At 42.7% G+C, this 13,166-nt stretch overlaps 1 protein-coding gene and 1 pseudogene across 6 annotated transcripts in view; both read left to right on the top strand.

Annotated features, from left to right (window-relative positions):
- The window catches only part of Nup205 (nucleoporin 205), a 69,984-nt gene extending 57,393 nt beyond the window's left edge, over positions 1-12,591 (top strand). For 5 of the 6 annotated variants that reach the window (NM_027513.1, XM_006506590.3, XM_017321734.2 and 2 more), the window contains 9 exons: positions 1,758-1,884; positions 3,937-4,013; positions 6,001-6,129; positions 6,311-6,440; positions 8,811-8,977; positions 9,689-9,812; positions 10,240-10,368; positions 11,014-11,072; positions 12,253-12,591. In NM_027513.1, the coding sequence (NP_081789.1) occupies positions 1,758-1,884; positions 3,937-4,013; positions 6,001-6,129; positions 6,311-6,440; positions 8,811-8,977; positions 9,689-9,812; positions 10,240-10,368; positions 11,014-11,072; positions 12,253-12,405 (1,095 nt within the window). In that variant the 3' untranslated portion in view covers positions 12,406-12,591. Of the gene's footprint in view, positions 1-1,757; positions 1,885-3,936; positions 4,014-6,000; positions 6,130-6,310; positions 6,441-8,810; positions 8,978-9,688; positions 9,813-10,239; positions 10,369-10,496; positions 10,572-11,013; positions 11,073-12,252 lie in introns of all 6 variants that reach the window. The other variant, XR_001785168.2, reaches the window with a different exon arrangement.
- Gm23435 lies at positions 8,594-8,742 on the top strand (annotated as a pseudogene).
- Positions 12,592-13,166: the final 575 nt, after the last annotated feature.

Consider the following 13,166-nt stretch of genomic DNA (forward strand, 5'->3'; position numbering starts at 1 on the left):
AGAGTCCTGAAATGGAAAGCAAGAGGTTGAAATTTGTTCCTGTAGAAAAACTAGCAGTTACTCTGACATTTAAGACATTTTAGCCAGGGATTTAGCGAGGTTACATTAAGCTTGTCTTAGTTACCTTTCTATTGCTATGACAAACAAAGTGTTTAATTGGGCTGACATTTTCAGGGAGTTAGAGTTCATGATGGCAGAGCAGAGGCATGGCAGCAGGGATGACTGAGAGCTCACATCTTGTAAGAGGCAGAGAGCACACTGAGAATGGTGTGAATCTTTTCAAACCTTCAAGCCTACCCCAGTTACACACCTCCTCCAACAAGGCCACACTCTTAATCCTTTCCAAACAGTTCCACCAACTGGGGATCAAGTATTCAAATATACAAGCTTATAGGGGACCATTCTCATTCAAACCAACCCAAGACCTTTAGAAAATACGAAAGATAAGCCTAGTATAGTGGCAAATACGTGTAATTCCAAGTATTAGAGAGCCTGAGACTACAGGATAAGACAGAGGTCAGCCTAGTTAGTCTCTATAGTATAAATCTGTCTCAAAAAATAAAAATAAAACCCCTAAAATCCAAAGTACTTAGGAAGTAGAGGGAGAAGGACTAAGAGATCAAGATCTGCAATGGCTATGTGGCTAGTTCAAAACCTTTCTTGGACCATGAGATCCTGCTTCCAAAAATAAAAAGTATGAAAGACAGTACCATATTTATATGTGATTTTTTTTTTAACAGTGTGAGCTAATTTAATAGTGAATATTCTATCAAAAATGTTTTCTTTAATCATGAGAGATTACTTGTTTTCATTCTATCATGAGTCTATAGTATTTTATTCCATCGTGATCCTCAGGAGCTAGGTCCTGAGATGTTTTGGTTTCTGTTTTTCCTACGTGGCGTTGAACTGCAAAGCTGTAGTTTCTAAAGTAGTGCCTTCTTTACACTGCAGTACCTGAAGGACACCCTCTTTTACACTCAGAATGACTTTTGAGCTGAGTTTCCTTGTTTTCTTCTTTACTAGATTAAGAAGTTTCATAGCTAGTGATTATAGACTATAAGTGGGAACCTGTACTAAAAAATAAAATCAGCATATGTGTGCAGTGTCACAATCAGATCTATCACTATGTATATTTAATACGTGCTAATGAAAATACTTTACACAAATAGTGAGTGAAGTTGCTAGCAGTCCGTGATGCTTGTTTGGCCTTAGCCTGTGTGCTGTTGTGGTGCTGCAAGTCTAGTCAAGATGTTTCTGCATGAGAATGCTGAAGAGTCCTCCCTGGTGGTGCTCCTCAGAACACCAAAGGCAGAAGGAAGTTTGGAGGGAAGAATTTGTCTCTTTTGTTCTTAGCATACCAGAGAGAAACTGTAACAAAAGCTTTTATGTGATTAAACTATGCCACCGGAGTCAGACTCAATGGGGTGACTTCTTGAGTTCATTATACCCATTCATATGCAGTTCTCTTGATTCTTCCTAAATACATAGTAAAGGAAGTAACGTTGGTGCGTTCACCCAGAGTTTCCCAGTCATGGCGTCCTACACTCAGCTCTGCTATGTTCATAAGCAAACGCGGAAGTAATTTGGCTCTGTCCTGACATGGGGTTACACTTCTGCTTTGAGAGGAAATGAGCTGCAAATTCAGAAAGCTGCCGCTTCTCTTGTTCTTCATTCCTTACAGCTATTTACTAAAAAGATGAATTACATGTGTATAATGCAAGTTTCTTCTTGTCTCCTCCATCTCTTGGCCTGTTTAGGTGCTGCAGTTTCTTGTTTCACATTCTGATACCATCCAAGCAATCCTGCGCTGTCAGGATGTTAGCACTGGCTCTTTGCAGGAATTAGCTCTGCTGACAGGAATCATAAGTAAAGCAGCGCTTCCTGGTGAGTTGATTGTGTTGAGTGCAATTAATTCTTTATGAACGGACACAGGCTCAATAGAGTGAGAGTTGTATTACTTTACAGTTAGCATGTGAAATTGGTACTGGTGACATTCAGCTGCCTTTATTTAAATAATACGTTTTTATTAATAATGAACCATATAGCCAAAGAATTAAAGTTCAAGGAGATAATTAGCAAACAGGAGAATCTCCTTAGCTGTATTTGGTAATAATTTCCGCCGTCTCAAACCCCCGCACTGTGTACTGGGGTGGCAGCATGGAGAGCTGATAGGTGAGGACGCTGCCTCTCAGCGCGCTGCCTCAGCAGAATGCTGCATGAGGTTAATAGATTAAAGGCTTACTGAAGAAAAAAAAAGAGGAATTACTGGACTCTAGAAATACTCCAAGAATATAAAGAAATACTAGTTCTTAAAAGGATGCCATGATTAAGAGAAATGTTTAGGAAATAATGAACTTTTTCTACCTTTTTTCCTTCAGTTTAACTTTCATACTGTGTGTAAGTAAATTCTAAAGTCAGCGCCCAGATATGAGACGTGAAGCAGCAAGTCCTTTGTAATTCCTGCTCCACCTGCAAGTCATTGTATAATATTCCTGTTCAGCCTTCAGGTCTCCCTCCCCAGCACTCATAAGTTTTTTTTTGGTTTATCTTTGGCATTTTAAATATGCACTGCAGGTCTTCTCTAAGAGAAAATGTGTATTCACTGGGTTCCCTCATGTTTAAGGCTGTCTCGGCTGCCACTGATGTTAAATGGTAGCACAGCCTACTGACTTGTCCCCTCAGCACATGCAGTGCCAGTGATAATGTATGTTCATGAGCCAGGCACTGTCCTCCCTGCCCCAGCATCAAGAGGGCCAGCTCTTACACTTCACATTTACAGGTGAGGAAGGGTACTGAGCACAGAGTGGCCAGAGTCCCAGGCAAGTTGGCTTCTGGTCCTGTAGCAGAGTAATCTACATTACCTCTGTTTCTACAAGGCAACCCTGGTCTACTGTCTCCAACACTTTGCCTCCTTGCAAATGTCTGTCTGAGCCATCTGGTTGGAGAGTTGGTGAAGGTTGGATGCAGTTCCTGTCAGAGAACTTGGACCCTTGTTGCTTCCAAGGAGACTTGGGGCTGGGGGTGGGAGTCTTTTCAGCCCGTGGAATGTCAAGATTTCCAAATTAGTCCAGGCCCCATAGAATGGCTACAACATTCCCCTGTTCCCCAGGCCTTCACTCCTCAGTATGCTTCTCATGGATTAGGGCTGCAAGGGTCCTAGGAGTGTGTCCTCTTTCCTCATGCTGCTTCTGGGGGGTGGGAGGGGGCTGATCGGTCGTGAGTTAGTCGTGGTGCTTATCCTTGCAGCCTTCTGCCTTTGTCTCTGTCACCTCTGCTCCTCAGTACCTATGGCATAAGCTCTCCTCTTCCTCCTCCTCTGCCTCCGCCTCCTCCTCCTCCTCTTTGTTAGGGGTAGAAGGGTTCATTCATCCTAGAGCCTTAGCTATCGTTACTTATTATGAAATACTTCTGATTTCTGATTTTTGGAAAGTTTTAACTTTTATTATTGAAAGTAAAAGGTTTTTCTTAGACTTTTTAGGTTTCATCTTATGTATATAGTTGTTTTGCTTTCATGGATATCTTGTACCCCTTGCATGCCTGGTACCCAAGGAGGCCAGATGAAGGGGTTAGATTTCCCAGGACTAGAGTTACAGGTGATTGTGAGCCACCATGTGGTTGCTGGGATATGGACCCTGATCCTCTGGAAGAGTAGCCAGTGCTCTTAACCACCGAGCCATTTCTCTAGCCCCTCTCTTAAACTTTAAAAATACCTTTGAAAGTACCTACCTACTTTAGGTTGTGTGTGAATATCCTTGAGATGGTGTTGCTGACATAAAAAATACTTAGCAGTCTTTAGAAGATCCTGTTCTTCAAAACTGTCATGGCAGGAGTCTGCCCGTGCAGGTAAAAAATAGAAAATACCAGGAGCATTCTCTGGTTTATATGGTTTTCATTTTTAGCACGCAACGATATTTACACATGTTCTGCATTTTATAGGTATGTTAAGTGAACTTGATGTAGATGTAAATGAAGGATCCTTAATGGAGCTCCATGGACACATTGCAAGGTTTCAGGTAAGTGATGTATTTTGTAAATAGCAGTGTTAAGGGGGCTGCGCCTGGACTAGAGCAGGTTACTGAGTCTCCGACTAATCAAGTTAGTGTCAGTCACTAACCTGCGGGGCTGCCGCTACTTGATTTTCCCGGAATCACCTCTGACTTCCATTGCAGGTGAAGAACGCAAGTGTGTCACAGAGCTTTTATATTAGTGTTTCACATTCATTATTCTATGTAAATGTTATTAGTGAGTAAGCCATAAACAGTTGCTCATTTTACTTTGGTTTGTTGTTCGTTTGTTTTTTGAGAAGAGTATTTCTGTGTACCCCGTGTGAGCCTGGCTGTTAGACTAGGCTGGTCTTGAACTTGCAGCCGTCTTCACTCTTCTGCTTCCTGTATGCTGCACCTATAGGCATGCCTCCACCTGCGGCTGTTGCTCTTTACACAGTGTTGCTGTCCTCATGCAGACAGTTGTTTTACCCAGCCCCTCACCCCTTGCTTGCTCTTGGCTTGTTGAGGTAGGGTGTCATGTATGTGGCCAGTCTGGCCTTGAACTCTTCACTTCCTGCCTTTGCGTATTAAGTGCTTTGCCTTTTTGAAAATTGGATTTTAGATACTATTATTAGTTTATCTTTACAGTTTCCATGTGTACAATCTTCTTTTAGTATGTTTTAAACATACTAACTTATAAGTTAGGTATTTTATCAAAGCTTCTGAAGAGCCTGCTGGCCTTCTTTGACCTAACATTGTCCCATGTTAATAGCTTTAAATAATTAGATATGCTGGCCATGGGAGGCAGAGGCAGGTGGATTTCTGAATTCGAGGCCAGCCTGGTCTACAGAGTGAGTTCCAGGACAGCCAGGGTTACACAGAGAAACCCCGTCCCCCCCCCCACCAAATATAATAATTAGATATAAGGATTTACATTCTATTGTTTTAATACAATAATTTTCTTAACCCGTTAACTTTTTATAAACTATTTTTCACGTTTTCAAAAAAAATGCCAGGGCTCAATAGAGGAGTGCTTTCCTGGCATGTGCAAGGCACTGGGCTTGAAGTTCACGTCCTTCATAGATGATGAAGAGTGTTGACTTGTGTATCTGGTTTAGTTAGGTTCAAATACTTGCACATGGTATTTTTTGACATTATATTATTAAATAACTTTCCAGAAGGACTTAAATTCACTACCAAAACCCACCAAAATTTTCCTCTTATGTTTCATCAAAAGGGAGAAAAGAAAAGGGCCTTTTAGGTGCCTTCTGGGAATATTGGAACATGTCTATTTTATCTGTAAAAGCAGCAAACCTTGGGGAAAGTACTTAGATTTCAGGGTAGCAATATTTATATCAACTATTTTAAAAATTAATATCTTATTTATTGTATTTGTATGTTTGCACACATGTTCCATTGTGTCAGAGAATAACTTATGGGAGTCTTGTTCTCTCCTACATACAGGCCTCAGAGGCCAAATCCACATTGTCAGGCTTGGCCTCTACCTGCTGAGGAGCCATCCCATGGGCCCTAACATCTGCATGTCATCTGCCAAGGCTGCCTATAAATTCCCAACCCTTTCAGAGAGTCCAGGAAATGGGAATTACAGCCTTTTAAGTTTGAGTCCTGGGAGTCAGAGCAGGATTTGTTACTGAATATCTTGTAGTTGCCTCTTCTTATTAAACTTTTCATTTATTTATTAGCTTGTATTTTGTTTTATAACTGTTTCATAAAGAATTATCTAATATTTTTATATACAACATAAATTTTCTTTGCACACATTTAGGTTAGGAATTCTTTGTGGGGAAAATTTCGTATTTCCCTTCTTTGCAGAAAAGGTGAATCCCAGGAAGCTTACCTTAGTTGTCTCAGTAGGAAGTAAGGTGTCGGGTGCTTTCAAGGACAATTCCACTCCCACTGAATTTCCCTCTCTCTCCCTTAAGAAAACGAGCTCACTAATGCTGAGCACCTTCAGCCTCAAGTGAACAATGTGCCTTTTTTATTTTTCCCTTAGCGCCAGTGCTTAGGCCTACTAAGTCGCTTTGGTGGTGCTGACAGACTGCGGCAGTTTAAATTTCAAGATAATAATGCGGAGGGAGATAGGGTCAGCAAGAAAGATGAAATTGAGCTGGCCATGCAGCAGGTAAGAAGGGGTAAAAATTGTGTACCTGAAGTTTTTATGGTTTCAGAAAGTTTGACAAAAATAGCAGTTGTGCGTAATTTCACAGATTGACTTAGGCCTTGTTCTCCTGCAGTCCAGGTTTCTGTCACTTTGGGGGAATTTTTAGCCTGACATTTTAGTTACTCCTTTTCTTCCATTATAGATTTGTGCCAATGTGATGGAATATTGCCAGTCATTCATACAGCAGAACTCCTCTAACCTCCAGAGTGCTGCTATGTGTCTCTTCACCCCGAGCCTTTCAGAGACAGTTAACAGAGATGGAGCACGGCAAGGTGAGCCTGGGCTTTGTTTGCTTCCGTATCTGAGGCACAGCATTGTTAGGGGTTTGTTCTGGATGAGTTACTAATGTGAAAATTTTACAATGACTTTATTTATTTATTTATTTAGTATTTTATGTATATAAGTACACTGTAGCTGTCTTCAGACACACCAGAAGAGGGCATTGGATCCCATTACAGATGGCTGTGAGCCACCATGTGGTTGCTGGGAATTGAACTCAGGACCTCTGGAAGAGCAGTCAGAGCTCTTAGCCGCTGAGCCATCTCGCCAGCTTACAGTGACTTTTAAAGCCCGTGTGGGAGGCACTGTTGTCAGATGTGTGTGCGAGGGAAGCATGGGGGAGTAAGGAAAGCCTTAGGCCTTATGTGGGGAGCATAGTTTTATGTAATACAGAGACCCCAAAGAAAGTACCTAGCATTGGAGAGAAAGCTAGCTGGGTGAACAGTGTGACCACAGAGCAAGTTATCTTTGTATGTGGAACCTGGCCATGCTGTACTCAGTGTCCAAAGTGGGTTATGTATCACAGCTCCGAATTTCTGTCACATGACAGAAAACTTTTAGGTACTGGGTAGGCTGACTTACCCTCTGGTGTCTTTGAAAGTTAGTATGGAAGGTCAGGGTTGTGAGTTGGTGTAGGTTGCCATCCTGGAACACACAAAAGACAAAGCTGTTGGACACTGGTTTAGTCATAATGAAATACGGTGATTTCCAAGGAGTCATTCCAGTTTGCTGCAAGGAAGGAGACTCCATGGGAGAATCCTAATCTTGGCGTGCCCTTCCTAGCATGGAGGGAAAATTGTCTTTCTGGCCCTGGCAGCTTAACTGGTTTGGGTGTAGAATGCTTAGGAATCCTATCCAGAGACTCCTTTTGATTGAAAGTCACCCACCAGTGACTTTGTCATTTCTGTTCTTTTTGACAGTGTTTCCCTATGTAGCCCAGGCTACTCCTAAATTCACTGTTAACTTTGCAGCCTCACTGGAAGGTAGCCATGTAGAAGGCAAGTTGCTTTCTTTTGCTCCCAGAGGAAGTTGTCATAGTGAGACGGTAAAATTCACTAAGTTTTGAAATATTCTTTGGGAGAATGACTTTGAGCTGTCAGTTCAGCAACCAGAACAATGCAGATTAGAAGTAGACACATGTAACTGAAACCAATGGCTGAAATGAGAATTGCTTCACTTTGGATTTAGAACTCCTAACACTGTATAGGTTTGTGGGACTGGAGAGGTAGCTCAGCAGATCAGAACACTTTTTGTTCTTGAAGAGGACCAAGCTTCGGTTTGTAGCACCAACATAGTGGCTTATACCATCAGCATGCACATTGGTGCAAATACAGACATGTAGGCAAAACACTCATACATACAAAATAAATCTGTAAAGAGTTTATATGGGTGGGTGGGTGGTTTTCATAAGGCTTAGCTCTTCACCTAATAAAGGGTACCTCGCACTAGCCATATTTCTTAACTCTCAAAGAGTCCAGCTGTATGCATGCACATGGCAACAACTATAGCAGCACTTAGCTGCTTGTTACTTTGAACTAACAGGCATTTAATTTTTTTTTAGGTTGATTTTTTTTTCTTAAATTATTTATTTGTTTATTCACTTTACATCCTGATCACAGCCCCTTCCTGCCTCTCCTTCCAATCCTACCCTCATCCCCCTCTACTTCTCCAGAGGAGGTCCCTCCATGGGTACCAGCTCACCCTGGCACATCAAGTCACAGCAAGACTAGGGGCATTCTCTCCCACTGAGGCCAAACAAAGCAGTAGAGCTAGGGAAAAGGAACCCAGAGGCAGGCAACAGAGTCAGAGACAGTCCTTGCTCCAATTGTTAGAGGATCCACATGTAGACCAAATTGCACATCTGCTACATCTGTAGGGGCCTAGGTCCAGCCCGGACGTGCTCTTTCGGTGGTGGCTCAGTCTCTGGGAGCCCCTTGGCTTGAGGTTGATTTTTATCTCATGCCTGCTTGTGTGTCTGCACCCTCTGTGTGCAGTGCCTTTGGAGGCCAGGAGAGGGCATCAGATCTTCTGGAACTGGAGTTTCAGAAGGCAGTTGTTAGCCATTAAGACATCTCTCCAGCTTCAATACTGGTGTCTAAATGTTATTAATCATAGTCTACATGACCTAAATTACAGATCATCGTCAATTTTTATAGATAGTTTAAGATTCATAAAAGTTTGTTTTCCCAGGGTGAGGCTTATCCATTGTACTCTGCATGTGCTGACCCCTGTCATTTCCCCAAATGTAGGAAACTCAACTGTAATGTGTGGTAGTGGAGGACTTCATGTTCTCCCCTTTGTAAAACAAATGAAATCCATAGAAAATGTATTCAAATACAACACCGTTTTGTCTTGCCTATTAGATACCCAGGTTCCAGTCGTTCCGTATTGGCGCCTGCCTGGCTTGGGCATTATTATCTACCTGCTGAAGCAGAGTGCCACTGATTTCTTTAGCTACTATGACAGTCACCGTCGCAGTGTCAACAAGCTGCAGAATGTAGAACAACTTCCTCCGGATGAGATAAAAGAGGTATGGACCTTGTAATGAACTGTGAGGCTTGAAAAGTCACTGCTGCACCACAAAGGCCCAGGTGCTGGGCTCGGGCTGTGGAATAACAATGATCTACTCACTCCACGCTGCTGAGGGATCTGCAGGGATTTACCTTTGCCATGTAACCTTGTGAGCACAGACAGAACAGCCCAGTAGCTCTTTTCAAGAAAATAGGCGTGGCTGCCTGATAAGGAGCTCCCAGGAATGTCTTCAAAAGCTGCAGAGAAACAGGGCTCGCTGTTGCAGATGTTTTTGCGTAGGACGTGGGAGGAGTCTCCAGCATCTTCACGCTTCAGTGAAGTTTCCAGGCAGATGGGACGGCTCGTCAGTCTTGATCACTTAAATCTGACACATATCCACCATTCTACTTTCTCCAGAAGATACCTGGCAAATTCATGCCAGCTTTTCCACCTACTCTTGGAAAAGGTTTTTGTTTTTATCTAGTAGAACCCCAAGGGCTGGTGGACCACTAGGAAATTGGAAGTGTCTTAGACTTAGACTTGCAGAGACAAACACTGAAAAGGGAAACAGACATTCTTGTGGAAATTGACTGCTTCTTTGACTCTCTAAAACTCTTGTGCAGGAGGCAGTATAAATACATTTGAGTCTTTTCATAGTTCTTACTGTAATGACCTGCTCATAGTAGATCATTTTAAGTTGTTATACTTTATACTTCTTTCTTTTCCTTAGTTATGCCAGTCTGTGATGCCTGCTGGTATTGATAAAATCTCTACTGCACAGAAGTGTGTCTTAGCAAGACGTCGTCTGGTGAAGCTGATCAACAACCGTGCCAAACTGCTGTCCCTCTGTTCCTGTATCCTTCTGCGGCCACAGCCCGCGTACAGACCTAAAATGTGTTGTACTTACTTAATTCTTACAGTATGCAGCTAGAACCATATGGGAAGGGATATAATGACCGTCCTATGGCCTGTCTTTGCCCAGTGAGTACCTGGCGTGTTGCCATGTTGTTATTCTTCTCACCTTCTAGAGTAGCAAGGAGTACTATAAAATGTCCGGATGCTGTCTGTCTGGGCAAGTGGCTGGTGCACAGCAGCCTGAGGGCCTCCCCTCCCACAGCTCACTCAGTGACTTTCCTGAAGCATGCTCAGTGGCACTTCATCCCAGGCTCTTAGAGCAAGTTCACGGAGGATAATTAAGCACAACCTCTTCCTTTTCTCCTTCTCACAATCTGGTTTATTAAAAAATACTTGATGACGTTCTTCTTTAATCTGAACTCCCAGATATCATCGAGACCTGCCTGTTTATTCTTTGGCGCCATCTGGAGTATTATTTGTTACATTGCACGCCAATGGATTCCCAAGATTCATTGTTTGCCTCTAGGACTTTATTTAAAAGCAGAAGACTACAAGGTGAGCTGGTCTCAAAACAGCCAGAAATGTGTATATATTTTAGGGCCCTGAAAAGCCAGGTACTTCTTTCTTTCTGTTGTTTTTGTTTTCTTTTCTTTGAGCAAGCAAGGTCTTGTTTTATTGTCCAGACAGGTCCTAAAATCCTGGACTTAAATGAACCAGTCTCCCGATAGCTGGACTGTGGATGTACACCACTAACTACTGTAAGCGACCTTAGTTTTATGTGTCTCAGATTACCCAGTGAATTGAGTACTGGAGAGCTAAATAGTAAACACAACTGCCTTTTGTATCTTATTTCCGCCCATGAGAAATGATTCTGGAGCCTGTTGGTGGGTTGTCCTTCATTTCCTGTAGTAGGTTTGTCTCGGCTGTAGAGTCACATCACAGCTAATTTTCTAGACGAATAGACCCGGGCCGTTGTCTCTGTGCCAGGGTGGGCCTGAGTCGATGAACACGCATGCATTAGACTCGTAGGGGAGTGTGAGACCCATCCTAGCTGGATGTCCTTCTCAGGCTTCCTTCCCTGCTCAGAGCTCGGCCTCAGGCCTCCTCACACCTTCTTCACGTGCAGAGCCTCTGCTGTGCAGGAGATGCACTCGCAGAGCTGCTTCACTGTCTCTGATCTCCAGACTCTCTTTTCCTCAGAACCCAATCTGGACTTCAGAAGTGGACTATCTCAAGTGAACCAGCACGATATAGACCAGGTAAGGCTCTGCTATCATATTCTTTTCTCTGTAAGAGGAAAGCCTGCGTGATGGTAAAGTAGAAAGTAAATGTTTCCTTTCATTTCCTAAAGACACTTTAAAAAAAATAATTTTATTTTATATATATATATATATATGAGAAAGTGTCTTTGTATATGCTTGTGTACAGTGTGTATGCCTGATGAAAGTGTCTTTGTATATGCATGTGTACGGTGTGTATGCCTGACACCCTGATAGGCTAGAAGTGGGCTTCAGAGCTCCTGGAACTGGAGTTAGAGGTAGCTGTGAGCTGCCTGATGTGGATACTAGAAACTGAACCCTGGTTTCTGTAAGAGTAGCGAGTGTTCTTAACAGCATAGTATCTCTAGCCTGGCACTTATTCTTAACAAATTAAAAAAAAAAAAAAAGACATTTTATGTGTGTGCTTTGCTTGCATGTATGCCTGTGCACCGCATGTGTGCACGTTGCCCACAGAAGTCAGGAAAGGGCATGCGGTCCCCTAGAACTAAAGTTTGGCAGATGATTGTGAGCTGCCGTGTAGGTGCTGGGAATTGATCCCAGGTCCTCTGGAAGAGATGCTCTCAATCCCTTAACGACTTTTGGTATGACGTTTAGGATCTATTTTTTATATGTATAGCAGCATCAATAATTGTTGCTATTTAAGATATAGCTTTAATTTATATACATTTGTACAAGAATTAAAATGATAATCGTTCTGATGTAGAAATGTACATTTTTAATGAATTTGGCGCCCCATTATAAAATCTAGTAGTAGTTTACATTAGAGTACCTTTTGTCATGTCTGTGTGGGTAAGGTGAGCGTGGGGTAGTGGTGGTGCTGGGTTTCAAACCCAAGGCCTTGCACTCGCTAGGCAGGTACTCTGAACTCACCTTACTTTATGTAAGAAAGACTGCATTACTGGATGTCCCAGGGCGGGTGGTACCCAAGGGGGTCTTCCAATTCTCCTCAGAGAAGCGGGGAAGGTAGTGGAGGAGGGGTTTGTAGGGGTAGGGCTGGGAGGGGAGCAGGGATGGGTAGGGGGGTGGCAGTCGGATGTAAAGTGAATACATTTTAAAAAGATTAAAGGAAAAAGGATAGTGTAGCAGTGTTGTGAATCAGAGCACAGAAGGCAATACCCGAGTAGCAGTGCACTAACAAGGGCGTCTGTACTACCTCCAGCTTCAGTCTGATGCTGTCAACGCTTTCGGAGAGTCGCTGCAAAAGAAACTTCTTGACATTGAAGGGTTGTACTCAAAAGTTCGATCCCGCTATAGTTTCATCCAGGCTCTCATCAGACGTATCCGTGGCCTGCTGAGGCTGTCCAGGAACTGAGAACTGACTCTCTTCCGTGGAAGAGATGAACTGAGGAGAACCACCTCTTTTTTATAGATGACTTTATTTCTAAATTATGACCAAAAGATATTTTGCTATTTCTTTCTTTATATATGGACATCTTTTCTGTAAACCTCTCTCATTTCTCCCTCACTTGTGAACAATAAAATACTTTTTAAAAATAAACAAATGTGTGGTCATTCTTTTGAAATGATCGAAACTCTTCACATAAAAATGTTTGATGCTTATGGTTTTCCCGTGGAGAGATTCTGAACAGCAGTTTGTTTTCAGACATTCTGTATCCTTCATGCCTTTGTGATGCTTCGATATTCTAGCATGGAGTGGGTAGTGAACTACACCATGCTCGTGCCATGAAAACTAATGACCCAAAAAGTCAACCTGTCCCTTAGAATTAGCCTCAGCCTTTCCTGCATTTCAAATGATGACAGTCTGTCTTTGTTTCTTTGAAAATATCATCCTGAGATAACTCAGACCCAAAAGGACATGCATGGTATGTACTCACTAATAAGTGGATATTAGCCAAGAAAGTACAGAATACCCAGGATACAATCCACAGAACTCAAGAAGGTTAGCAAGCTGAAGGGCCCAAGTGAGGGTGCTTTAATCCCACTTGGGAGGGAGAAGAAAGCAATCACAGGAGGGAGGGAGGGAGGGAGGGACTTATGGGGAGGGGGAGGAGAAAAGGGGAACATGGTCAGGTATTAGCTAAGGTATTGGCGGGGGTGGGGGTGGGGTGGAGG

Source organism: Mus musculus, chromosome 6 (genome assembly GCF_000001635.26).
Source record: "Mus musculus strain C57BL/6J chromosome 6, GRCm38.p6 C57BL/6J".
Lineage (NCBI taxonomy): Eukaryota > Metazoa > Chordata > Mammalia > Rodentia > Muridae > Mus > Mus musculus.